This window comes from Sphaerodactylus townsendi, linkage group LG05 (genome assembly GCF_021028975.2).
Source record: "Sphaerodactylus townsendi isolate TG3544 linkage group LG05, MPM_Stown_v2.3, whole genome shotgun sequence".
Lineage (NCBI taxonomy): Eukaryota > Metazoa > Chordata > Lepidosauria > Squamata > Sphaerodactylidae > Sphaerodactylus > Sphaerodactylus townsendi.
Genome location: NC_059429.1, coordinates 129,540,905 through 129,567,809, shown reverse-complemented (window position 1 = coordinate 129,567,809; position 26,905 = coordinate 129,540,905). Strand labels below are relative to the sequence as shown.

Sequence of the window (26,905 nt, the reverse complement as noted above, 5' to 3'; positions counted from 1 at the left end):
GGGGGGGGGGGGGTGGGGGGGGGGGGGGGTGGGGGGGGGGGGGGGTGGGGGGGGGGGGGGGTGGGGGGGGGGGGGGGTGGGGGGGGGGGGGGGTGGGGGGGGGGGGGGGTGGGGGGGGGGGGGGGTGGGGGGGGGGGGGGGTGGGGGGGGGGGGGGGTGGGGGGGGGGGGGGGTGGGGGGGGGGGGGGGTGGGGGGGGGGGGGGGTGGGGGGGGGGGGGGGTGGGGGGGGGGGGGGGTGGGGGGGGGGGGGGGTGGGGGGGGGGGGGGGTGGGGGGGGGGGGGGGTGGGGGGGGGGGGGGGTGGGGGGGGGGGGGGGTGGGGGGGGGGGGGGGTGGGGGGGGGGGGGGGTGGGGGGGGGGGGGGGTGGGGGGGGGGGGGGGTGGGGGGGGGGGGGGGTGGGGGGGGGGGGGGGTGGGGGGGGGGGGGGGTGGGGGGGGGGGGGGGTGGGGGGGGGGGGGGGTGGGGGGGGGGGGGGGTGGGGGGGGGGGGGGGTGGGGGGGGGGGGGGGTGGGGGGGGGGGGGGGTGGGGGGGGGGGGGGGTGGGGGGGGGGGGGGGTGGGGGGGGGGGGGGGTGGGGGGGGGGGGGGGTGGGGGGGGGGGGGGGTGGGGGGGGGGGGGGGTGGGGGGGGGGGGGGGTGGGGGGGGGGGGGGGTGGGGGGGGGGGGGGGTGGGGGGGGGGGGGGGTGGGGGGGGGGGGGGGTGGGGGGGGGGGGGGGTGGGGGGGGGGGGGGGTGGGGGGGGGGGGGGGTGGGGGGGGGGGGGGGTGGGGGGGGGGGGGGGTGGGGGGGGGGGGGGGTGGGGGGGGGGGGGGGTGGGGGGGGGGGGGGGTGGGGGGGGGGGGGGGTGGGGGGGGGGGGGGGTGGGGGGGGGGGGGGGTGGGGGGGGGGGGGGGTGGGGGGGGGGGGGGGTGGGGGGGGGGGGGGGTGGGGGGGGGGGGGGGTGGGGGGGGGGGGGGGTGGGGGGGGGGGGGGGTGGGGGGGGGGGGGGGTGGGGGGGGGGGGGGGTGGGGGGGGGGGGGGGTGGGGGGGGGGGGGGGTGGGGGGGGGGGGGGGTGGGGGGGGGGGGGGGTGGGGGGGGGGGGGGGTGGGGGGGGGGGGGGGTGGGGGGGGGGGGGGGTGGGGGGGGGGGGGGGTGGGGGGGGGGGGGGGTGGGGGGGGGGGGGGGTGGGGGGGGGGGGGGGTGGGGGGGGGGGGGGGTGGGGGGGGGGGGGGGTGGGGGGGGGGGGGGGTGGGGGGGGGGGGGGGTGGGGGGGGGGGGGGGTGGGGGGGGGGGGGGGTGGGGGGGGGGGGGGGTGGGGGGGGGGGGGGGTGGGGGGGGGGGGGGGTGGGGGGGGGGGGGGGTGGGGGGGGGGGGGGGTGGGGGGGGGGGGGGGTGGGGGGGGGGGGGGGTGGGGGGGGGGGGGGGTGGGGGGGGGGGGGGGTGGGGGGGGGGGGGGGTGGGGGGGGGGGGGGGTGGGGGGGGGGGGGGGTGGGGGGGGGGGGGGGTGGGGGGGGGGGGGGGTGGGGGGGGGGGGGGGTGGGGGGGGGGGGGGGTGGGGGGGGGGGGGGGTGGGGGGGGGGGGGGGTGGGGGGGGGGGGGGGTGGGGGGGGGGGGGGGTGGGGGGGGGGGGGGGTGGGGGGGGGGGGGGGTGGGGGGGGGGGGGGGTGGGGGGGGGGGGGGGTGGGGGGGGGGGGGGGTGGGGGGGGGGGGGGGTGGGGGGGGGGGGGGGTGGGGGGGGGGGGGGGTGGGGGGGGGGGGGGGTGGGGGGGGGGGGGGGTGGGGGGGGGGGGGGGTGGGGGGGGGGGGGGGTGGGGGGGGGGGGGGGTGGGGGGGGGGGGGGGTGGGGGGGGGGGGGGGTGGGGGGGGGGGGGGGTGGGGGGGGGGGGGGGTGGGGGGGGGGGGGGGTGGGGGGGGGGGGGGGTGGGGGGGGGGGGGGGTGGGGGGGGGGGGGGGTGGGGGGGGGGGGGGGTGGGGGGGGGGGGGGGTGGGGGGGGGGGGGGGTGGGGGGGGGGGGGGGTGGGGGGGGGGGGGGGTGGGGGGGGGGGGGGGTGGGGGGGGGGGGGGGTGGGGGGGGGGGGGGGTGGGGGGGGGGGGGGGTGGGGGGGGGGGGGGGTGGGGGGGGGGGGGGGTGGGGGGGGGGGGGGGTGGGGGGGGGGGGGGGTGGGGGGGGGGGGGGGTGGGGGGGGGGGGGGGTGGGGGGGGGGGGGGGTGGGGGGGGGGGGGGGTGGGGGGGGGGGGGGGTGGGGGGGGGGGGGGGTGGGGGGGGGGGGGGGTGGGGGGGGGGGGGGGTGGGGGGGGGGGGGGGTGGGGGGGGGGGGGGGTGGGGGGGGGGGGGGGTGGGGGGGGGGGGGGGTGGGGGGGGGGGGGGGTGGGGGGGGGGGGGGGTGGGGGGGGGGGGGGGTGGGGGGGGGGGGGGGTGGGGGGGGGGGGGGGTGGGGGGGGGGGGGGGTGGGGGGGGGGGGGGGTGGGGGGGGGGGGGGGTGGGGGGGGGGGGGGGTGGGGGGGGGGGGGGGTGGGGGGGGGGGGGGGTGGGGGGGGGGGGGGGTGGGGGGGGGGGGGGGTGGGGGGGGGGGGGGGTGGGGGGGGGGGGGGGTGGGGGGGGGGGGGGGTGGGGGGGGGGGGGGGTGGGGGGGGGGGGGGGTGGGGGGGGGGGGGGGTGGGGGGGGGGGGGGGTGGGGGGGGGGGGGGGTGGGGGGGGGGGGGGGTGGGGGGGGGGGGGGGTGGGGGGGGGGGGGGGTGGGGGGGGGGGGGGGTGGGGGGGGGGGGGGGTGGGGGGGGGGGGGGGTGGGGGGGGGGGGGGGTGGGGGGGGGGGGGGGTGGGGGGGGGGGGGGGTGGGGGGGGGGGGGGGTGGGGGGGGGGGGGGGTGGGGGGGGGGGGGGGTGGGGGGGGGGGGGGGTGGGGGGGGGGGGGGGTGGGGGGGGGGGGGGGTGGGGGGGGGGGGGGGTGGGGGGGGGGGGGGGTGGGGGGGGGGGGGGGTGGGGGGGGGGGGGGGTGGGGGGGGGGGGGGGTGGGGGGGGGGGGGGGTGGGGGGGGGGGGGGGTGGGGGGGGGGGGGGGTGGGGGGGGGGGGGGGTGGGGGGGGGGGGGGGTGGGGGGGGGGGGGGGTGGGGGGGGGGGGGGGTGGGGGGGGGGGGGGGTGGGGGGGGGGGGGGGTGGGGGGGGGGGGGGGTGGGGGGGGGGGGGGGTGGGGGGGGGGGGGGGTGGGGGGGGGGGGGGGTGGGGGGGGGGGGGGGTGGGGGGGGGGGGGGGTGGGGGGGGGGGGGGGTGGGGGGGGGGGGGGGTGGGGGGGGGGGGGGGTGGGGGGGGGGGGGGGTGGGGGGGGGGGGGGGTGGGGGGGGGGGGGGGTGGGGGGGGGGGGGGGTGGGGGGGGGGGGGGGTGGGGGGGGGGGGGGGTGGGGGGGGGGGGGGGTGGGGGGGGGGGGGGGTGGGGGGGGGGGGGGGTGGGGGGGGGGGGGGGTGGGGGGGGGGGGGGGTGGGGGGGGGGGGGGGTGGGGGGGGGGGGGGGTGGGGGGGGGGGGGGGTGGGGGGGGGGGGGGGTGGGGGGGGGGGGGGGTGGGGGGGGGGGGGGGTGGGGGGGGGGGGGGGTGGGGGGGGGGGGGGGTGGGGGGGGGGGGGGGTGGGGGGGGGGGGGGGTGGGGGGGGGGGGGGGTGGGGGGGGGGGGGGGTGGGGGGGGGGGGGGGTGGGGGGGGGGGGGGGTGGGGGGGGGGGGGGGTGGGGGGGGGGGGGGGTGGGGGGGGGGGGGGGTGGGGGGGGGGGGGGGTGGGGGGGGGGGGGGGTGGGGGGGGGGGGGGGTGGGGGGGGGGGGGGGTGGGGGGGGGGGGGGGTGGGGGGGGGGGGGGGTGGGGGGGGGGGGGGGTGGGGGGGGGGGGGGGTGGGGGGGGGGGGGGGTGGGGGGGGGGGGGGGTGGGGGGGGGGGGGGGTGGGGGGGGGGGGGGGTGGGGGGGGGGGGGGGTGGGGGGGGGGGGGGGTGGGGGGGGGGGGGGGTGGGGGGGGGGGGGGGTGGGGGGGGGGGGGGGTGGGGGGGGGGGGGGGTGGGGGGGGGGGGGGGTGGGGGGGGGGGGGGGTGGGGGGGGGGGGGGGTGGGGGGGGGGGGGGGTGGGGGGGGGGGGGGGTGGGGGGGGGGGGGGGTGGGGGGGGGGGGGGGTGGGGGGGGGGGGGGGTGGGGGGGGGGGGGGGTGGGGGGGGGGGGGGGTGGGGGGGGGGGGGGGTGGGGGGGGGGGGGGGTGGGGGGGGGGGGGGGTGGGGGGGGGGGGGGGTGGGGGGGGGGGGGGGTGGGGGGGGGGGGGGGTGGGGGGGGGGGGGGGTGGGGGGGGGGGGGGGTGGGGGGGGGGGGGGGTGGGGGGGGGGGGGGGTGGGGGGGGGGGGGGGTGGGGGGGGGGGGGGGTGGGGGGGGGGGGGGGTGGGGGGGGGGGGGGGTGGGGGGGGGGGGGGGTGGGGGGGGGGGGGGGTGGGGGGGGGGGGGGGTGGGGGGGGGGGGGGGTGGGGGGGGGGGGGGGTGGGGGGGGGGGGGGGTGGGGGGGGGGGGGGGTGGGGGGGGGGGGGGGTGGGGGGGGGGGGGGGTGGGGGGGGGGGGGGGTGGGGGGGGGGGGGGGTGGGGGGGGGGGGGGGTGGGGGGGGGGGGGGGTGGGGGGGGGGGGGGGTGGGGGGGGGGGGGGGTGGGGGGGGGGGGGGGTGGGGGGGGGGGGGGGTGGGGGGGGGGGGGGGTGGGGGGGGGGGGGGGTGGGGGGGGGGGGGGGTGGGGGGGGGGGGGGGTGGGGGGGGGGGGGGGTGGGGGGGGGGGGGGGTGGGGGGGGGGGGGGGTGGGGGGGGGGGGGGGTGGGGGGGGGGGGGGGTGGGGGGGGGGGGGGGTGGGGGGGGGGGGGGGTGGGGGGGGGGGGGGGTGGGGGGGGGGGGGGGTGGGGGGGGGGGGGGGTGGGGGGGGGGGGGGGTGGGGGGGGGGGGGGGTGGGGGGGGGGGGGGGTGGGGGGGGGGGGGGGTGGGGGGGGGGGGGGGTGGGGGGGGGGGGGGGTGGGGGGGGGGGGGGGTGGGGGGGGGGGGGGGTGGGGGGGGGGGGGGGTGGGGGGGGGGGGGGGTGGGGGGGGGGGGGGGTGGGGGGGGGGGGGGGTGGGGGGGGGGGGGGGTGGGGGGGGGGGGGGGTGGGGGGGGGGGGGGGTGGGGGGGGGGGGGGGTGGGGGGGGGGGGGGGTGGGGGGGGGGGGGGGTGGGGGGGGGGGGGGGTGGGGGGGGGGGGGGGTGGGGGGGGGGGGGGGTGGGGGGGGGGGGGGGTGGGGGGGGGGGGGGGTGGGGGGGGGGGGGGGTGGGGGGGGGGGGGGGTGGGGGGGGGGGGGGGTGGGGGGGGGGGGGGGTGGGGGGGGGGGGGGGTGGGGGGGGGGGGGGGTGGGGGGGGGGGGGGGTGGGGGGGGGGGGGGGTGGGGGGGGGGGGGGGTGGGGGGGGGGGGGGGTGGGGGGGGGGGGGGGTGGGGGGGGGGGGGGGTGGGGGGGGGGGGGGGTGGGGGGGGGGGGGGGTGGGGGGGGGGGGGGGTGGGGGGGGGGGGGGGTGGGGGGGGGGGGGGGTGGGGGGGGGGGGGGGTGGGGGGGGGGGGGGGTGGGGGGGGGGGGGGGTGGGGGGGGGGGGGGGTGGGGGGGGGGGGGGGTGGGGGGGGGGGGGGGTGGGGGGGGGGGGGGGTGGGGGGGGGGGGGGGTGGGGGGGGGGGGGGGTGGGGGGGGGGGGGGGTGGGGGGGGGGGGGGGTGGGGGGGGGGGGGGGTGGGGGGGGGGGGGGGTGGGGGGGGGGGGGGGTGGGGGGGGGGGGGGGTGGGGGGGGGGGGGGGTGGGGGGGGGGGGGGGTGGGGGGGGGGGGGGGTGGGGGGGGGGGGGGGTGGGGGGGGGGGGGGGTGGGGGGGGGGGGGGGTGGGGGGGGGGGGGGGTGGGGGGGGGGGGGGGTGGGGGGGGGGGGGGGTGGGGGGGGGGGGGGGTGGGGGGGGGGGGGGGTGGGGGGGGGGGGGGGTGGGGGGGGGGGGGGGTGGGGGGGGGGGGGGGTGGGGGGGGGGGGGGGTGGGGGGGGGGGGGGGTGGGGGGGGGGGGGGGTGGGGGGGGGGGGGGGTGGGGGGGGGGGGGGGTGGGGGGGGGGGGGGGTGGGGGGGGGGGGGGGTGGGGGGGGGGGGGGGTGGGGGGGGGGGGGGGTGGGGGGGGGGGGGGGTGGGGGGGGGGGGGGGTGGGGGGGGGGGGGGGTGGGGGGGGGGGGGGGTGGGGGGGGGGGGGGGTGGGGGGGGGGGGGGGTGGGGGGGGGGGGGGGTGGGGGGGGGGGGGGGTGGGGGGGGGGGGGGGTGGGGGGGGGGGGGGGTGGGGGGGGGGGGGGGTGGGGGGGGGGGGGGGTGGGGGGGGGGGGGGGTGGGGGGGGGGGGGGGTGGGGGGGGGGGGGGGTGGGGGGGGGGGGGGGTGGGGGGGGGGGGGGGTGGGGGGGGGGGGGGGTGGGGGGGGGGGGGGGTGGGGGGGGGGGGGGGTGGGGGGGGGGGGGGGTGGGGGGGGGGGGGGGTGGGGGGGGGGGGGGGTGGGGGGGGGGGGGGGTGGGGGGGGGGGGGGGTGGGGGGGGGGGGGGGTGGGGGGGGGGGGGGGTGGGGGGGGGGGGGGGTGGGGGGGGGGGGGGGTGGGGGGGGGGGGGGGTGGGGGGGGGGGGGGGTGGGGGGGGGGGGGGGTGGGGGGGGGGGGGGGTGGGGGGGGGGGGGGGTGGGGGGGGGGGGGGGTGGGGGGGGGGGGGGGTGGGGGGGGGGGGGGGTGGGGGGGGGGGGGGGTGGGGGGGGGGGGGGGTGGGGGGGGGGGGGGGTGGGGGGGGGGGGGGGTGGGGGGGGGGGGGGGTGGGGGGGGGGGGGGGTGGGGGGGGGGGGGGGTGGGGGGGGGGGGGGGTGGGGGGGGGGGGGGGTGGGGGGGGGGGGGGGTGGGGGGGGGGGGGGGTGGGGGGGGGGGGGGGTGGGGGGGGGGGGGGGTGGGGGGGGGGGGGGGTGGGGGGGGGGGGGGGTGGGGGGGGGGGGGGGTGGGGGGGGGGGGGGGTGGGGGGGGGGGGGGGTGGGGGGGGGGGGGGGTGGGGGGGGGGGGGGGTGGGGGGGGGGGGGGGTGGGGGGGGGGGGGGGTGGGGGGGGGGGGGGGTGGGGGGGGGGGGGGGTGGGGGGGGGGGGGGGTGGGGGGGGGGGGGGGTGGGGGGGGGGGGGGGTGGGGGGGGGGGGGGGTGGGGGGGGGGGGGGGTGGGGGGGGGGGGGGGTGGGGGGGGGGGGGGGTGGGGGGGGGGGGGGGTGGGGGGGGGGGGGGGTGGGGGGGGGGGGGGGTGGGGGGGGGGGGGGGTGGGGGGGGGGGGGGGTGGGGGGGGGGGGGGGTGGGGGGGGGGGGGGGTGGGGGGGGGGGGGGGTGGGGGGGGGGGGGGGTGGGGGGGGGGGGGGGTGGGGGGGGGGGGGGGTGGGGGGGGGGGGGGGTGGGGGGGGGGGGGGGTGGGGGGGGGGGGGGGTGGGGGGGGGGGGGGGTGGGGGGGGGGGGGGGTGGGGGGGGGGGGGGGTGGGGGGGGGGGGGGGTGGGGGGGGGGGGGGGTGGGGGGGGGGGGGGGTGGGGGGGGGGGGGGGTGGGGGGGGGGGGGGGTGGGGGGGGGGGGGGGTGGGGGGGGGGGGGGGTGGGGGGGGGGGGGGGTGGGGGGGGGGGGGGGTGGGGGGGGGGGGGGGTGGGGGGGGGGGGGGGTGGGGGGGGGGGGGGGTGGGGGGGGGGGGGGGTGGGGGGGGGGGGGGGTGGGGGGGGGGGGGGGTGGGGGGGGGGGGGGGTGGGGGGGGGGGGGGGTGGGGGGGGGGGGGGGTGGGGGGGGGGGGGGGTGGGGGGGGGGGGGGGTGGGGGGGGGGGGGGGTGGGGGGGGGGGGGGGTGGGGGGGGGGGGGGGTGGGGGGGGGGGGGGGTGGGGGGGGGGGGGGGTGGGGGGGGGGGGGGGTGGGGGGGGGGGGGGGTGGGGGGGGGGGGGGGTGGGGGGGGGGGGGGGTGGGGGGGGGGGGGGGTGGGGGGGGGGGGGGGTGGGGGGGGGGGGGGGTGGGGGGGGGGGGGGGTGGGGGGGGGGGGGGGTGGGGGGGGGGGGGGGTGGGGGGGGGGGGGGGTGGGGGGGGGGGGGGGTGGGGGGGGGGGGGGGTGGGGGGGGGGGGGGGTGGGGGGGGGGGGGGGTGGGGGGGGGGGGGGGTGGGGGGGGGGGGGGGTGGGGGGGGGGGGGGGTGGGGGGGGGGGGGGGTGGGGGGGGGGGGGGGTGGGGGGGGGGGGGGGTGGGGGGGGGGGGGGGTGGGGGGGGGGGGGGGTGGGGGGGGGGGGGGGTGGGGGGGGGGGGGGGTGGGGGGGGGGGGGGGTGGGGGGGGGGGGGGGTGGGGGGGGGGGGGGGTGGGGGGGGGGGGGGGTGGGGGGGGGGGGGGGTGGGGGGGGGGGGGGGTGGGGGGGGGGGGGGGTGGGGGGGGGGGGGGGTGGGGGGGGGGGGGGGTGGGGGGGGGGGGGGGTGGGGGGGGGGGGGGGTGGGGGGGGGGGGGGGTGGGGGGGGGGGGGGGTGGGGGGGGGGGGGGGTGGGGGGGGGGGGGGGTGGGGGGGGGGGGGGGTGGGGGGGGGGGGGGGTGGGGGGGGGGGGGGGTGGGGGGGGGGGGGGGTGGGGGGGGGGGGGGGTGGGGGGGGGGGGGGGTGGGGGGGGGGGGGGGTGGGGGGGGGGGGGGGTGGGGGGGGGGGGGGGTGGGGGGGGGGGGGGGTGGGGGGGGGGGGGGGTGGGGGGGGGGGGGGGTGGGGGGGGGGGGGGGTGGGGGGGGGGGGGGGTGGGGGGGGGGGGGGGTGGGGGGGGGGGGGGGTGGGGGGGGGGGGGGGTGGGGGGGGGGGGGGGTGGGGGGGGGGGGGGGTGGGGGGGGGGGGGGGTGGGGGGGGGGGGGGGTGGGGGGGGGGGGGGGTGGGGGGGGGGGGGGGTGGGGGGGGGGGGGGGTGGGGGGGGGGGGGGGTGGGGGGGGGGGGGGGTGGGGGGGGGGGGGGGTGGGGGGGGGGGGGGGTGGGGGGGGGGGGGGGTGGGGGGGGGGGGGGGTGGGGGGGGGGGGGGGTGGGGGGGGGGGGGGGTGGGGGGGGGGGGGGGTGGGGGGGGGGGGGGGTGGGGGGGGGGGGGGGTGGGGGGGGGGGGGGGTGGGGGGGGGGGGGGGTGGGGGGGGGGGGGGGTGGGGGGGGGGGGGGGTGGGGGGGGGGGGGGGTGGGGGGGGGGGGGGGTGGGGGGGGGGGGGGGTGGGGGGGGGGGGGGGTGGGGGGGGGGGGGGGTGGGGGGGGGGGGGGGTGGGGGGGGGGGGGGGTGGGGGGGGGGGGGGGTGGGGGGGGGGGGGGGTGGGGGGGGGGGGGGGTGGGGGGGGGGGGGGGTGGGGGGGGGGGGGGGTGGGGGGGGGGGGGGGTGGGGGGGGGGGGGGGTGGGGGGGGGGGGGGGTGGGGGGGGGGGGGGGTGGGGGGGGGGGGGGGTGGGGGGGGGGGGGGGTGGGGGGGGGGGGGGGTGGGGGGGGGGGGGGGTGGGGGGGGGGGGGGGTGGGGGGGGGGGGGGGTGGGGGGGGGGGGGGGTGGGGGGGGGGGGGGGTGGGGGGGGGGGGGGGTGGGGGGGGGGGGGGGTGGGGGGGGGGGGGGGTGGGGGGGGGGGGGGGTGGGGGGGGGGGGGGGTGGGGGGGGGGGGGGGTGGGGGGGGGGGGGGGTGGGGGGGGGGGGGGGTGGGGGGGGGGGGGGGTGGGGGGGGGGGGGGGTGGGGGGGGGGGGGGGTGGGGGGGGGGGGGGGTGGGGGGGGGGGGGGGTGGGGGGGGGGGGGGGTGGGGGGGGGGGGGGGTGGGGGGGGGGGGGGGTGGGGGGGGGGGGGGGTGGGGGGGGGGGGGGGTGGGGGGGGGGGGGGGTGGGGGGGGGGGGGGGTGGGGGGGGGGGGGGGTGGGGGGGGGGGGGGGTGGGGGGGGGGGGGGGTGGGGGGGGGGGGGGGTGGGGGGGGGGGGGGGTGGGGGGGGGGGGGGGTGGGGGGGGGGGGGGGTGGGGGGGGGGGGGGGTGGGGGGGGGGGGGGGTGGGGGGGGGGGGGGGTGGGGGGGGGGGGGGGTGGGGGGGGGGGGGGGTGGGGGGGGGGGGGGGTGGGGGGGGGGGGGGGTGGGGGGGGGGGGGGGTGGGGGGGGGGGGGGGTGGGGGGGGGGGGGGGTGGGGGGGGGGGGGGGTGGGGGGGGGGGGGGGTGGGGGGGGGGGGGGGTGGGGGGGGGGGGGGGTGGGGGGGGGGGGGGGTGGGGGGGGGGGGGGGTGGGGGGGGGGGGGGGTGGGGGGGGGGGGGGGTGGGGGGGGGGGGGGGTGGGGGGGGGGGGGGGTGGGGGGGGGGGGGGGTGGGGGGGGGGGGGGGTGGGGGGGGGGGGGGGTGGGGGGGGGGGGGGGTGGGGGGGGGGGGGGGTGGGGGGGGGGGGGGGTGGGGGGGGGGGGGGGTGGGGGGGGGGGGGGGTGGGGGGGGGGGGGGGTGGGGGGGGGGGGGGGTGGGGGGGGGGGGGGGTGGGGGGGGGGGGGGGTGGGGGGGGGGGGGGGTGGGGGGGGGGGGGGGTGGGGGGGGGGGGGGGTGGGGGGGGGGGGGGGTGGGGGGGGGGGGGGGTGGGGGGGGGGGGGGGTGGGGGGGGGGGGGGGTGGGGGGGGGGGGGGGTGGGGGGGGGGGGGGGTGGGGGGGGGGGGGGGTGGGGGGGGGGGGGGGTGGGGGGGGGGGGGGGTGGGGGGGGGGGGGGGTGGGGGGGGGGGGGGGTGGGGGGGGGGGGGGGTGGGGGGGGGGGGGGGTGGGGGGGGGGGGGGGTGGGGGGGGGGGGGGGTGGGGGGGGGGGGGGGTGGGGGGGGGGGGGGGTGGGGGGGGGGGGGGGTGGGGGGGGGGGGGGGTGGGGGGGGGGGGGGGTGGGGGGGGGGGGGGGTGGGGGGGGGGGGGGGTGGGGGGGGGGGGGGGTGGGGGGGGGGGGGGGTGGGGGGGGGGGGGGGTGGGGGGGGGGGGGGGTGGGGGGGGGGGGGGGTGGGGGGGGGGGGGGGTGGGGGGGGGGGGGGGTGGGGGGGGGGGGGGGTGGGGGGGGGGGGGGGTGGGGGGGGGGGGGGGTGGGGGGGGGGGGGGGTGGGGGGGGGGGGGGGTGGGGGGGGGGGGGGGTGGGGGGGGGGGGGGGTGGGGGGGGGGGGGGGTGGGGGGGGGGGGGGGTGGGGGGGGGGGGGGGTGGGGGGGGGGGGGGGTGGGGGGGGGGGGGGGTGGGGGGGGGGGGGGGTGGGGGGGGGGGGGGGTGGGGGGGGGGGGGGGTGGGGGGGGGGGGGGGTGGGGGGGGGGGGGGGTGGGGGGGGGGGGGGGTGGGGGGGGGGGGGGGTGGGGGGGGGGGGGGGTGGGGGGGGGGGGGGGTGGGGGGGGGGGGGGGTGGGGGGGGGGGGGGGTGGGGGGGGGGGGGGGTGGGGGGGGGGGGGGGTGGGGGGGGGGGGGGGTGGGGGGGGGGGGGGGTGGGGGGGGGGGGGGGTGGGGGGGGGGGGGGGTGGGGGGGGGGGGGGGTGGGGGGGGGGGGGGGTGGGGGGGGGGGGGGGTGGGGGGGGGGGGGGGTGGGGGGGGGGGGGGGTGGGGGGGGGGGGGGGTGGGGGGGGGGGGGGGTGGGGGGGGGGGGGGGTGGGGGGGGGGGGGGGTGGGGGGGGGGGGGGGTGGGGGGGGGGGGGGGTGGGGGGGGGGGGGGGTGGGGGGGGGGGGGGGTGGGGGGGGGGGGGGGTGGGGGGGGGGGGGGGTGGGGGGGGGGGGGGGTGGGGGGGGGGGGGGGTGGGGGGGGGGGGGGGTGGGGGGGGGGGGGGGTGGGGGGGGGGGGGGGTGGGGGGGGGGGGGGGTGGGGGGGGGGGGGGGTGGGGGGGGGGGGGGGTGGGGGGGGGGGGGGGTGGGGGGGGGGGGGGGTGGGGGGGGGGGGGGGTGGGGGGGGGGGGGGGTGGGGGGGGGGGGGGGTGGGGGGGGGGGGGGGTGGGGGGGGGGGGGGGTGGGGGGGGGGGGGGGTGGGGGGGGGGGGGGGTGGGGGGGGGGGGGGGTGGGGGGGGGGGGGGGTGGGGGGGGGGGGGGGTGGGGGGGGGGGGGGGTGGGGGGGGGGGGGGGTGGGGGGGGGGGGGGGTGGGGGGGGGGGGGGGTGGGGGGGGGGGGGGGTGGGGGGGGGGGGGGGTGGGGGGGGGGGGGGGTGGGGGGGGGGGGGGGTGGGGGGGGGGGGGGGTGGGGGGGGGGGGGGGTGGGGGGGGGGGGGGGTGGGGGGGGGGGGGGGTGGGGGGGGGGGGGGGTGGGGGGGGGGGGGGGTGGGGGGGGGGGGGGGTGGGGGGGGGGGGGGGTGGGGGGGGGGGGGGGTGGGGGGGGGGGGGGGTGGGGGGGGGGGGGGGTGGGGGGGGGGGGGGGTGGGGGGGGGGGGGGGTGGGGGGGGGGGGGGGTGGGGGGGGGGGGGGGTGGGGGGGGGGGGGGGTGGGGGGGGGGGGGGGTGGGGGGGGGGGGGGGTGGGGGGGGGGGGGGGTGGGGGGGGGGGGGGGTGGGGGGGGGGGGGGGTGGGGGGGGGGGGGGGTGGGGGGGGGGGGGGGTGGGGGGGGGGGGGGGTGGGGGGGGGGGGGGGTGGGGGGGGGGGGGGGTGGGGGGGGGGGGGGGTGGGGGGGGGGGGGGGTGGGGGGGGGGGGGGGTGGGGGGGGGGGGGGGTGGGGGGGGGGGGGGGTGGGGGGGGGGGGGGGTGGGGGGGGGGGGGGGTGGGGGGGGGGGGGGGTGGGGGGGGGGGGGGGTGGGGGGGGGGGGGGGTGGGGGGGGGGGGGGGTGGGGGGGGGGGGGGGTGGGGGGGGGGGGGGGTGGGGGGGGGGGGGGGTGGGGGGGGGGGGGGGTGGGGGGGGGGGGGGGTGGGGGGGGGGGGGGGTGGGGGGGGGGGGGGGTGGGGGGGGGGGGGGGTGGGGGGGGGGGGGGGTGGGGGGGGGGGGGGGTGGGGGGGGGGGGGGGTGGGGGGGGGGGGGGGTGGGGGGGGGGGGGGGTGGGGGGGGGGGGGGGTGGGGGGGGGGGGGGGTGGGGGGGGGGGGGGGTGGGGGGGGGGGGGGGTGGGGGGGGGGGGGGGTGGGGGGGGGGGGGGGTGGGGGGGGGGGGGGGTGGGGGGGGGGGGGGGTGGGGGGGGGGGGGGGTGGGGGGGGGGGGGGGTGGGGGGGGGGGGGGGTGGGGGGGGGGGGGGGTGGGGGGGGGGGGGGGTGGGGGGGGGGGGGGGTGGGGGGGGGGGGGGGTGGGGGGGGGGGGGGGTGGGGGGGGGGGGGGGTGGGGGGGGGGGGGGGTGGGGGGGGGGGGGGGTGGGGGGGGGGGGGGGTGGGGGGGGGGGGGGGTGGGGGGGGGGGGGGGTGGGGGGGGGGGGGGGTGGGGGGGGGGGGGGGTGGGGGGGGGGGGGGGTGGGGGGGGGGGGGGGTGGGGGGGGGGGGGGGTGGGGGGGGGGGGGGGTGGGGGGGGGGGGGGGTGGGGGGGGGGGGGGGTGGGGGGGGGGGGGGGTGGGGGGGGGGGGGGGTGGGGGGGGGGGGGGGTGGGGGGGGGGGGGGGTGGGGGGGGGGGGGGGTGGGGGGGGGGGGGGGGGTGGGGCTGAGAGAGCTCCAAAGAACTGTGACTAGCCCAAGGTCACCCAGCTGGTATACGTTGGAGTACATGAGCTAATCTGGTTCACCAGATAAGCCTGCGCAGTTTAAGTGGCAGAGCAAGGGATCAAACCCAGTTCTCCAGATTAGAATGCACCTGCTCTTAACCACTGCACCACATGGGCTAGGAACACTGCTGGCCACAGCCACCACCGAACACTGATGCCTTGTGCACCACACGGAGATTTTAAACAGAGGCTGGATGGCCGCCTGTCAGGGGTGCTTTGATTGTGTGTTCCGGCACGGCAGGGGGTTGGGCTGGATGGCCCTTGGGGTCTCCTCCCACTCTACGATTCTATGAGCCCTAGGCAACATATGCCAGTAGGAGCACAGATCATGATGACAAAGCACTCGTGAGAATCAAACTCCTGATTACAGTCCACTCTAAACCGCTATGCCACGCTGGGACAATTTTTCATTCTCACACACCATTTTTATTACTGATAGGTCCTCACCAAATCATTCTTCTCCACAGGAGCACAAATATGTTTCCTGACAGGAGAAACATGTTGGCTTGGATCGACCACAGAATTTTTAAGAACATAAGAACGAGCCTGTTGGATCAGACCAGAGTCCATCTAGTCCAGCACTCTGCTACTTGCAGTGGCCTTTGGGAGCTCACGTGCAGAATGTGAAAGCAATGGCCTTCTGCTGCTGCTGCTGCTCTTGAGCACCTGGTCTGCTAAGGCATTTGCAATCTGAGATCAAGGAGGATCAAGATTGGTAGCCATAGATCGACTTCTCCTCCATAAATCTGTCCAAGCCCCATTTAAAGCTATCCAGGTTAGTGGCCATCACCACCTCCTGTGGCAGCCTTCTCCAAACACCAATCACACGTTGCGTGAAGAAGTGTTTCCTTTTATTAGTCCTAATTCTTCTCCCCAGCATTTTCAATGAATGCCCCCTGGTACTATTATTATTATTATTATTATTATTATTATTATTATTATTATTATTATTATTATTATTATTATTATTATTATTATTATTATTATTATTAATTAAACTTGCTATACCGCCCTATCCCCAGAGGGCTCAGGGCGGTGAACAACATAAAGTCATACAAAAAACATAAAAATCTTAAAACAGGTACATTCTACAATAGGGCCCGCGAGACCCATATACCACCCTCTTCCAAAAATGAGGAGGGGTCCCAATGATGTTAGGGGACCCTACTAACAGGGGGGGGGGGGGGGGGGGCATACTAGTATTGTGAGAACATAAGAACATAAGAACAAGCCAGATGGATCAGACCAGAGTCCATCTAGCCCAGCTCTCTGCTACTCGCAGTGGCCCACCAGGAAGTATTTTCTAGTATATTCTAGTATTTGCAGATGGAAGGATTTTTTGCCCATGAAATGGGGGTTTCTTGCCCCCCCCCCCTTACATTGCAGCCAAAAATACTCCCCTAAACTCTTTTACTGTAGGACATTTGGGTCTGCAGCAGGTGAGGGAAGTAAAGTCACACTCTGCAGCATGAAAGCCTTCTTTTGGCCAAAACGCTTCAGAGGATCCAAACTATCGGCCCTGCAGCCTCTGAGTGTCTAAGCCAACCCAGTCTTGCCTCAAGCCAATGATTTTGGAGGGTGGCCAAATTGAAAAGTCACCTTCTAGATGCCAGAATATCAGCAAACGAGTTTCAGACAACGTGCAAAATCCTGGCTTTAAAAAAAAACTACTGTAAGCATGGTGGTGTGAAGGTGGGACGCTCCACTAACCGTGGTAAAGGTACACCTAACCAGGGTCTGAAACCACGGTTTGGAGTTCCTTAACCAACATCAGTCATCATGAAGGATGAATATGGACATCCTGCCTCAATTCAGGCTTAAGACGGCCTGAAGAAGAAGAAGAAGAGGAAGAGGAAGAGGAAGAGGAAGAAGAGGAAGAGGAAGAGGAAGAGGAAGAGGTTGGATTTATATCCCCCTTTCTCTCCTGCAGGAGACTCAAAGAGGCTTACAATCTCCTTGCCCTTCCCCCCTTACAACAAACACCCTGTGAGGTAAGTGGAGCTGAGAGAGCTCCGAGAAGCTGTGACTAGCCCAAGGTCACCCAGCTGGCGTGTGTGGGAGTGCACAGGCTAATCTGAATTCCCCAGATCAGCCTCCACAGCTCAAGCGCCAGAGCTGGGAATCAAACCCGGTTCCTCCAGATTAGATACATGAGCTCTTAACCTCTTACACCACTGCTGCTGCAAGGGAGGCTGATTCTTGGAGTGGGATAAGTAGTATTTATCAAGGCAATCCGGATTTGAAAAACTGTGAAACCAAGGGTTTGCCCTGCAGACAAACTGAGAAGAAAAAGAGTTTGAATCTATACACTGCTTTTCTCAACCATAACAAATCTCAAACTGGTTTACAAACTCCTTTCTCTCCCCACAACAGGCACCCTGAGGCAGGTGGGGCTGAGAGAGTTCGGAGAGAACTGTGACTAGCACAGGGTCACCCAGCAGGCTTCATGTGTAGGAACAGGGGAACAAATCCAGTTCCCCAGATAACAGTCCGGATGGGGCGGTATAGAAGCCTCAAAATAAATAAATAAATAAAATCAAATATGGCCCTCCAGATTAGAGTCTACCTGCTCTTAACCACTACACCACATTGGCTCTCACTGATAGTGGGAAGCGCTGTCAAGTCACAGCTGGCTTTATGGTGACCCAGTAGGGTTTCCAAGGCAACAGATTAACAGAGGTGGTTTGCCAACGCCTACCTCTGCGTCGTGACCCAGAATTTCATTGATGGTCTCCATTCAAATACTAACCTTGGGCTAGTCACAATTCATTCAGAACTCTCTCAGCCCCACCTACCTCACAAGGTGTCTGTTGTGGGGAGGGGAAGGGAAAGAAGCTTGTAAGCCACCGTGAGTCTCTTTACAGGAGAGAAAGGTGGGGTATAAATCCAAAACTCTTCTCTTCTACATGACCATTGTCTCTGCACTTAAGGGTGGCTGATTGTCTACCTTCAGTGAAGAAAACATTCCCTTAAAAACACCAAATGATGAAGGCAGCAAAGGGGATATTCCTAGTGAGAACCTCCTAAGATTGGGGGATGTATCCCTTAGGGGTCTCCAACACCCATTGGGGTAGAAACAGTGGTGGGATCCAAAAATTTTAGTAACAGGTTCCCATGGTGGTGGGATTCAAACTGTGGCGTAGCGCCAATGGGGCTGGGTGGGGCACGACAGGGGCATGGTCAGGCATTCCGGGGTGGGGCATTCCTGGGTGGGGCTGTGGCAAGGACGCAGCCGCTGCGCCGGTCCTTGGGCGGGAAATGCATGCACGCAGGCGCAGGCTGCCACGCACGCCGGTGCACCTCCTGCTAGACTGCTTCAAGTTCTGCGTGCTACTGCTGAGAGGAGGGGCGTAACGAAGGCAAAAATCACGTGGCAAAATCACCAATTAGTCATCCCCTCTTGGCACACACAAATTATTAGTAACCTACTCTTGGGAACCTGTGAGAACCTGCTGGATCCCACCTCTGGGTAGAAAGCACCTTCATGATGCATCTGTATTAAAGTAATGCCATAGGGATTTCAAGGTACTTTGCCATTGCCTGCCTCTGCGTAGCGACCCTGGAATTTCTCAGTGGTCTCCTATCCAAGTCCTAACCACAGCTGACCCTGCTTAACTTCCCAGATTAGTACTTTTTAATGTCACTTCAAGTTTGCAAAGTTTACAATGAGCCACCGTTTCACAGTGCGGATAGGAGGAGGGTTGAACCCCATAAGCAAGGGTGAGGTAAGACGATTTAGACAGTGCATTTGGCCTTTTACGTGTCTGCTCTGAGTCATCCAAGTCAGGGAAGTCAAATAAAGTTTGCTATTGCCTGCGTCCACATAGCAACCCTGGACTTCCGGTGGTCTCCCATCCAAGTGCTAACTTGGGCCCAAACTGCTAAGTTTCCAGGATGCCCTCCAGATGTTATGGACTACAGTTCCCATTATCCTCTGCCAGCATCATGCTGGCAGGGGATGATGGAAACTGTAGCCCATAACATCTGGAGGGCCGCGAATTTGACACCTGCTAAATTGTCTTATTTTCCCCTTGCTTATGGGGTTCTTCAACCCTCCTATCTGTACTGTGAAGCAGTGGCTCCTTGAAAACTTTGCAAACTTAAAAGTGACATTAAAACTTTGAGATGATTTCCTTCCTCCGTTCCCAGAGGCAGCAACATAGGGGGTCTGAAGCCTCCAATCCCGCACATTATTGCTGAGTGTTGCGGAGCATCACCGGACAGGCCACCAGCCCCCCTGACAGATGACAGGCGCGAAACATACCTCAGTTGCTCTCCGGCTATCATGACTTCGGCCCTGTGATGCCTCTCGTTGGCTTTCTGTTTCTGGGCGATGCTGAGGCCTTCCACGCCAGCCTCCATCGTTGAATGGCAAAGAACAGCTCTGCCTCACAGCCTCCTTGGCAGCCCCGGCCGGTCCTCCGGGCACTCCTTTGCCTTTCAGTTCGCAGCGCTGCTTCCTGCCAGAGTCATCCTTGTTAGCACTTGGAAGAGCCGGCGCACGCAGCCTGCAGTTTGGTCAGCAAGTGAGAGGAGAGGGCGGGCCCTAGGCTAGGGAGTGGTGAGGGAGGTCTGCCCTCTGGCTTTCCCCCAGACGCAGCTCCTCCTTACCTGGAGGCAGGTAGGCGCAGGCAGCGGAAAGGTTTCCTACCAGAGGAGAAGGGAGCCGATGCTCTTGCAATCAGATCTCAAGTTTGCATTTGTGGGGTGGGGGGGGGGGATTTTGGGCTGGGAAGGACAGCTGCCTTTTGCCTTGGGGAGGAGGGTGGGAAAAGAGAGCTGGGGATGTTTAGTTTGGTGAAGAGTTCTGTTACTCCATATCCACCATGACTTCCACATAGGGACTCTAGTGGGTCAACTTTCCCGGGAAGTCTTTCTCATCACTCCAGAGTCCTCAGCCCCAGATTCTCACCCCCAAGTCCCAGCTATAACTAATCGTACCTCCCCTTTGGCTCCATGCTGCCCCCTTCCCTTACATATTTAGATTGTAACTTTCTGGGGGGCAGGTAGCTGTCATTTCTCTCTTACTTAGAAGAGTTTGGATTTATACTGCCCCCCCCTTTCTCTCCTGCAGGAGACTCAAAGGGGCTGACAATCTCCTTGCCCTTCCCCCCTCACATCAAACACCCTGTGAGAGAGGTGGGGCTGAGAGAGCTCCGAGAAGCTGTGACTAGCCCAAGGTCACCCGGCTGGCGTGTGTGGGAGTGCACAGGCTAATCTGAATTCCCCAGATAAGCCTCCACAGCTCAGGCGGCAAAGCTGGGAATCAAACCTGGTCCCTCCAGATTAGATACACGAGCTCTTAACCTCCTATGCCACTGCTGCCAATTGGCCATGCTGGCAGGGGCTGATGGGAATTGTAGTCCATAACATCTGCTGCTCAGACTGTGAAACTGCAAAGAGCCCTCTGCTGCTGGGGAGTCTAAATATTTCCCCTCATGTTACAGCTGGCTTATGGTTACCCTGTATGTTTTTCAAGGCAAAAGACTAACTGGCGCTTCAGAGGTTCATGGACTACAGTTCCCATCAGCCCCTGCTGGCATGGCCAATTGTAACTTTCTGGGGGGCAGGTAGCTGTCATTTCTCTCTTACTTAGAAGAGAAGAGTTTGGATTTATATCCCCCCTTTCTCTCCTGCAGGAGACTCAAAGGGGCTTACAATCTCCTTGCCCTTCCCCCCTCACAACAAACACTCTGTGAGGTAGGTGGGGCTGAGAGAGCTCCGAGAAGCTGTGACTAGCCCAAGGTCACCCAGCTGGCGCTTCAGAGGTTCATGGGAATTGTAGTCCATGTACCTCTGACGCGCCAGAGTTGGACACCTCTGGACTAATAGAAGCAATTTGCCATTGCCTGCCTCTGTGAGCGGCCCTGGACTTCCCTGCTGGTCTCCCATCTAAGTACTAACCAGGGCTTCCCCTCAGAGCTATAACGGGGCGATATGGGGACAAATGCCCCAGGCGAGCCGTGCTGGGTCACGTGCAGAGCTGAAAATTACCCCTCACCCCTTCCCTCCTTCCCCTCTCAGCCAAACAGACCCCTTGCTGGACAAAAGCTCGCCTGGCCAAACCTCTTTCAAAACTCTTGACGAGCACCAGAAAGGTGTCAATGGTTGCCACGGAAACCTCGTTGCGTTCCCCTCCTGCAGGGGTTGCAAAACAAGCGGTACTTTGACTTTGCCGTTGCCTGCAGACGTCCTGGACTTCCTCAGGGTCTCCTCTCCAAGTACGAACCAGAGCTAACCTTGCTTAGCTTCCAAGGTCTGGTGAGATCAGGCTAGCCCAGTGATGGCGAACCTATGGCACGGGTGCCAGAGGTGGCACTCAGAGCCCTCTCTGTGGGCATGCACAAACAGAGTTCATCATGTGTGTGTGTGTGTGGGGGGGGGAATCGCCTGCCCCCCCCACACACACACACATCTAGGCTGGCCTGGGCCGCTGGGCTTGATTATTAGCATTAAACCTAAGACCTAGTTTTGGGGAAGCAGTATAGGTAACCCTGTTAAGTGCTGTTAAACCCCACTGATTTTCACGTAAAGAACTAAAGCATGATCTGGGAGTAAGCTCAGTTGCTGGCAATGTGGCTTGCTTCTGAGTAAACCCTCCCAGGGTCGTGATTCACCCATTGGAAGAGTTGCACGGTAGCTTCAAAGCAAAGCCACCGACTACCACCAAGCTTACTCCTGAGTAACGCATGCCTCGGAGCCAACCACTTTTTCTTAACTAAAACCTCAGTATTCAGGTTAAATTGCCGTGTTGGCACTTTGTGATGAAGAAGAAGAAGAAGAAGAAGAAGGAGAAGGAGGAGGAGGAGGAGGAGGAGGAGGAGGAGGAGGAGGAGTTTGGATTATATCCCCCCTTTCTCTCCTGTAGGAGACTCAAAGGGGCTTACAATCTCCTTGCCCTTCCCCCCTCACAACAAACACCCAGTGAGGTAGGTGGGGCTGAGAGAGCTCCGAGAAGCTGTGACTAGCCCAAGGTCACCCAGCTGGCATGTGTGGGAGTGCGCAGGCTAATCTGAATCCCCCAGATAAGCCTCCACAGCTCAGGCGGCAGAGCTGGGAGTCAAACCCGGTTCCTCCAGATTAGATACACGAGCTCTTAACCTCCTACGCCACTGCGTTTTGGGTTGCAGTTTGGGCACCCGGTCTCAAAAAGGTTCGCCATCACTGGGCTAGCCCGTGGCATCCAGGTGAGGGCCGACTCTGTAGAAGGGTCCAAGAAAAAGCTTCCTGTTCGGAACTTTTAGGAAGGAATGGGACTAGCCCATAAATTTTCAGCATCAATAAAATATGTTGGACGTGATGGGAAACACGCTCATTAGCCACGTTAACCGGGCGAGAGTCCGTCCAGCAGCCTCGCTCCATGGCAACTGTACACCAGATGCTCCCTTTAATTACTTGAAAGCACAGCCTGATGTTTCAACATCTAGGAAGTGGGCAGCTGTTATCAGCCGGAAAGATCGACGGACGTTTTCTGCTAGCAGAGAAGAAAAGGCATGAACTCGAGTTGGGCCTTGGCAGTCCTTGATTTTCAGAATATCCACAGAAAACCAGGTCAATAGGAAACGGGATGGGGGAGTGGGAGAAACCCTGTGTTAGGTCTCGATCCTTGCATCAATAAACAATACTAGAACCAGGGGGCATCCATTGAAAATGCTGGGGGGAAGAATTAGGACGAATAAAAGGAAACACTTCTTCACGCAACGTGTGATTGGTGTTTGGAATATGCTGCCACAGGAGGGGGTGATGGCCACTAACCTGGATAGCTTTAAAAGGGGCTTGGACAGATTTATGGAGGAGAAGTCGATCTCTGGCTCCCAATCTTGATCCTCTGTGATCTGAGATTGCAAATGCCTTAGCAGACCAGGTGCTCGGGAGCAGCAGCAGCAGCAGGCCATTGCTTTCACCTCCTGCATGTGAGCTCCCAAAGGCACCTGGTGGGCCACTGCGAGTAGCAGAGAGCTGGACTAGATGGACTCTGGTCTGATCCAGCAGGCTCGTTCTTATGTTCTTAAGGCCATTGCTTTCACATCCTGCATGTGAGCTCCCAAAGGCACCTGGTGGGCCACTGCGAGTAGCAGAGTGCGGGACTAGATGGACTCTGGTCTGATCCAGCTGGCTTGTTTTTATGTTCTTATGTTCTTAAAACTCCGTATTGTTGATCAGCAGCGTATATTGGTATGCAACGCAGCCCCCAGCTTGGCAAAGCCTTTTGCGATCCCCTTTATCCAGAAGTAATCCCCCCTCCCATTTTCCCAAGGAATCTGAGAGTTATTTTGGAGCCAAGGTGCCCCAAGGTTGGCGACAGACAGAGATAAAGCCACCTGGCCTCCTGCCCCCACAAGACCATGGAAATATACCGTTTCCCATGAGGCCAGAAGTGTCAGGGGAAAGCCTAGTTATCTACTCAGCGTGTGAAGCCATAAAGTGAAGATCAAGGAAAGAATGCCCCATTACAGCAGTGGTAACATATAACATATTACAGCAGTGGTAACATAGCAGGTTGGTTACATATATCTTGTATCAAGTACACTGAGGCAGGAATGAATCTCAATCAACTCGATACAATCACCGGCAATATATTTTGTAACAACCACATTGAGCTAGGAATGCAGCTCAGTCAACTAGATGCCATCCCTGACGCCCTTTGACCCGGAAGTCCATGAGAGATGAAGAGTTGGTTTTTATACCCTGCTTTCCCCCCCTACCTTTAAGGAGTCTCAAATGGGCTTACAATCACTTTCCCTCTGTGCTACAGACACCTTGCGAGGCAGGTAGGGCTGAGAGAGTTCTGAGAGAACTGTGACAGGCCCAAGGTCACCCAGCAAGAATGTAGAAGAGGAGAAACGAATCCAGTTCACTGCATTAGAAGAAGAAGAGAAGAGTTTGGATTTATATCCCCCCTTTCTCTCCTGCAGACTCAAAGGGGCTTACAATCTCCTTGCCCTTCCCCCCTCACAACAAACACCCTGTGACTAGCCCAAGGTCACCCAGCTGGCCTGTGTGGGAGTGTACAGGCTAATCTGAATTCCCCAGATAAGCCTCCACAGCTCAAGCGGCAGAGCTGGGAATCAAACCCAGTTCCTCCAGATTAGATACACGAGCTCTTAACCTCCTACGCCACTGCTGCTCCTTTAGAGTCCGCTGCTCGTGCAGAGGAGTGGGGAACCAAACCCGGTTCTCCAGATGAGAATCTGATGCTCTTAACCGCTACACCACCTTCGTGTACCGGAACTGGACAGTATTTGAAGTTTCCTGACTATATACTGCCTGGAGACAGTTTTTTATTTGCATTGTTTTCTGGATCTGTAATCCGCTACATTGTTCATTCTGTCTGATTAAACTGTTTCATATGTTGCCATCTGTGAGAAAGGTGGGCTATAAATGAATAACCCCCTCCCCAAATTCAGCTGTCAGCTTGTCATTACTGGCGCCCTTGGATTTTAGCTGCCCAGTTTCTGAGACCCCTGACATAACTGAATGGAAATGGGTGTGGCGGAGTGGGGAAGGGCCTTTTTGGTGCTGACCCCGTGGCTCGGGTACACCCTGTCCCAGAGTTGACACCGTTACTTCCTTCCCCGTTGAGAACTTGCCTGTCTAGAGAAGCGTAGGTTAAGGGGTGACATGATAACCATGTTTAAATATTTGAAGGGATGTCATGTCGAAGAGGGAGCAAGCTTGTTTTCTGCTGCCTCAGAGACTAGGACACAGAGTAATGGATTCAAGGTGCAGGAAAAGAGATTCCACCTAAACATTAGGAAGAACTTTCTGACCGTCAGGGCTGTTCGACAGTGGAATTCACTGCCTCCGAGCGTGGTGGAGTCTCCTCCTTTGGAGGTTTTTAAACAGAGGCTGGATGAACATATGTCGGGAGTGCTTTGATTGTGTGTTCCTGCATGGCAGGGGGTTGGACTTGATGGCCCTTGGGGTCTCTTCCAACTCTATGGTTCTATGAGCATTTTTATTTCCATGCTGCCCTTGTTGGAATTCTTCTGCCTCCCCCTACTAAGTTGCTGCGCGGCCTTTCAAACTATTTTTCTCAGCTGCTATGCAAAATTATCCCATTGCTCACATGAAACAGATAACTTGCGTAGATATTTTTTGAATTTTAATGTTCTATTCGGGCACCGTGTTTATGCTTCCACTTACTCCTCCTCTCTCCAGGTTCTTCAGTGCATTTTACTTTACGACGGATTGCTTTATTCTGCTGCTTGCAGTCTCCAACATTTTAAAGGAAAGGAGGCTATAAATGATTTAAATGAATATCTTTGATGATTTTTTTTCCTGGCAAGGGGTTTGCAAGAAAAGCGTCACGCTGCCACAATAAAATCTACAATTTAAAACGTGCGCAATAAAAAGGGCTTACATCAGCTCTCTCCTGCTTTCTGAATTGCACTTGAGAGCCTAAACGGAGAAGACAGAAGGAAAGAACGGCCGTGCTGATCTGCAGTCTAACCTATATGCTGCTGTGTTTTCAATGCGCTCACACTCTTCACAGAGAGAAACAGAATTTTGCAGGCAAAAGGGGAGCAGAAGGAAAGTCGTGCACGGCTCCCGACACCAACGCTGTTCTTCATGCAGAGGCACTTTAAAGATGAGTGAACCCAACGGCGCACTAGGCTGAGAATCTCAAAACCTATTTGCAGCGGCATCCACAACATGTTCACCCCTTAGGGCAGGGGTCTGCAACCCACGGCTCTCCAGATGTTCATGGACCCTGCCAGCATGGCCAATTGGCTGATGGGAATTGTAGTCCATGAACATCTGGAGAGCCGCAAGTTGCAGGCCCCTTAGCTGCTCGATACCATTCAAACAGGGGTGCATAGCAGATTATACATACATAATGCTGAACGCTAGCCTTAGGAGTGGCCAGGTTTAATGCTCTGCCTTCAGTGCTGCTATAGCAGTGGTGGCGAACCTTTGGCACTCCAGATGTTATGGAAGAAGAAGAAGAAGAAGAGTTTGGATTTATATACCCCCTTTCTCTCCTGCAGGAGACTCAAAGGGGCTTACAATCTCCTTGCCCTTCCCCCCTCACAACAAACACCCTGTGAGGTAGGTGGGGCTGAGAGAGCTCCGAGAAGCTGTGACTAGCCCAAGGTCACCCAGCTGGCGTGTGTGGGAGTCTACAGGCTAATCTGAATTCCCCAGATAAGCCTCCACAGCTCAGGCGGCAGAGCTGGGAATCAAACCCAGTTCCTCCAGATTAGATACACGAGCTCTTAACCTCCTACGCCACTGCTGCCAATTGGCCATGCTGGCAGGGGCTGATGGGAATTGTAGTCCATAACATCTGGCCAAAGGTTCGCCACCACGGTGCTATAGGATGAGATTTTTAAAACATAGATGAAATTCTGCTCCTGAAATCAACTGGAAACTTTAGCCCATTCCCTCTCCCACTGCACTAAACATGAGAGAATTAGGGGAAAATATGCAAATGCTGTTCTCTTGAGCTGTGACAGGATATCAGATACTGAAAATATCTCGTACTTGCTAAATAATTCTGATCTCGTAGTTGGTGAATTGGTGGCCAAGTTTTTACTAGAAATTATACATCCTAAAGGATAGCTCCGTTCTTCTCAATTTTGTAGGGACACTTTGTTAGGAAGAGATTCTCTATTATTATTTTCTTTGGGGACTGTTTTAAATTTGTTTTTTTTGTCTCCTACCTGTATCGTCCTTTTGTATCCTACCTGTATGGTTGCACTAGGCCCGTGGTGGCGAACCTTTGGCACTCCAGATGTTATGGACTACAATTCCCATCAGCCCCTGCCAGCATGGCCAATTGTAGGGGCTGATGGGAATTGTAGTCCATAACATCTGGAGTGCCAAAGGTTTGCCACCACTGCACTAGGCTAACACAAGCTTATGTTTAGACCCATCTGAGGCAGGGCTGGATTCAATTCATTTTCAGCATAAGTAGCTAGGAAGAGATGAAGGAGACCATCCCTACTTTGTTAGCCTGTGAATCTTAAAATAGGAGGGCAAGGCCAAGGGTTGGTGAATGCGCACAGACAAAAAGCTACAGGGGGATGGAGAACAAACGAAATGGCTCCTCCTAGCTCGCCTACCAACCTAAAAGGGTAACTTCTCAGCGGCTTCTCCCTAGGATGTATTTTTAACATTAGGTAGTAAAATAGCTCCCTCTTGTGGAAAACACACACAGCACAAGCTGTCCCTGGTAATCAGAAGAGTTTGGATTTATACACCCCCCCCCTTTCTCTTCTGTAAGGAAGAAGAAGAAGAAGAGTTTGGATTTCTAGCCCCCCTTTCTCTGCTGTAGGAGACTCAAAGGGGCTTACAATCTCCTTGCCCTTTCCCCCTCACAACAAACACCCTGTGAGGTAGGTGGGGCTGAGAGAGCTCCGAGAAGCTGTGACTAGCCCAAGGTCACCCAGCTGGCGTGTGTGGGAGTGTCCAGGCTAATCTGAATTCCCCAGATAAGCCTCCACAGCTCAGGTGGCAGAGCTGGGAATCAAACCCGGTTCCTCCAGATTAGATACACGAGCTCTTAACCTCCTACGCCACTGCTGCTCCAGAGACTCAAACAGGTTTATAATCTCCTTTCCCTTCCCCCCACAACAAACACCCTGTGAGATGGGTGGGGTTGAGGGAGCTCCAAAGAACTGCGACTAGCCCAAGGTCACCCAGCTGGCATGTGTTGGAGTGCACAAGCTAATCTGGTTCACCAGATAAGCCTCCACAGCTGAAGTGGCAGAGTGGGGGGTCAAACCCCGGTTCTCCAGATTAGAGTGCACCTGCTCTTAACCACTACACCACGCTGGCTCTCTAGATTTAGGATGTCCTCTCTATCATATTCGTTTCCAAAACTGGCTCCATGGCTAGATCGCATCCGATTGACCGCGCAGTCAAACTCCAAGTTTAGCTATTCCTGATTTTACTTATGAAACTTTCCTACCCAAGCCAGCCCAATCTCACCAGAGCCTGGAAGCTAAGCAAGGTCAGCCCTGGTAAGTATTTGGGTGGTAGACCACCAAGGAAGTCCAAAGTCACTATGCAGAGGCAGGTAATGGCAAACCACCTGTGTGAGTCTCTTGCCCTGATAATCCTATGGAGACACCGTAAGTCAGCTGTGACCCACACCCACGCCACACCCCAACTGCAGCAAGAATCATGGACATAAAGATCAGAGCCCCTTATTGGCTCTTTCCACACAAACCTTTCCAAAATGTTTTGAGACAATAAAACACTTTCTCCATGAGGTTCCACACTGTTTTTAGAAGAAGAAGAAGAAGAGTTTGGATTTATATCCCCCCTTTCTCTCCTGCAGGAGACTCAAAGGGGCT

At 71.7% G+C, this 26,905-nt stretch overlaps 1 protein-coding gene across 1 annotated transcript in view; it reads right to left on the bottom strand.

Moving 5' to 3' along the window:
- The window catches only part of LOC125433414 (DEP domain-containing mTOR-interacting protein-like), a 36,202-nt gene extending 18,239 nt beyond the window's left edge, over window positions 1-17,963 (bottom strand). Inside the window, exon 1 of the mRNA XM_048497918.1 lies at window positions 17,819-17,963. Within this exon, the coding sequence (XP_048353875.1) occupies window positions 17,819-17,963 (145 nt within the window). The remainder of the gene's footprint in view (window positions 1-17,818) is intronic.
- Window positions 17,964-26,905: the final 8,942 nt, after the last annotated feature.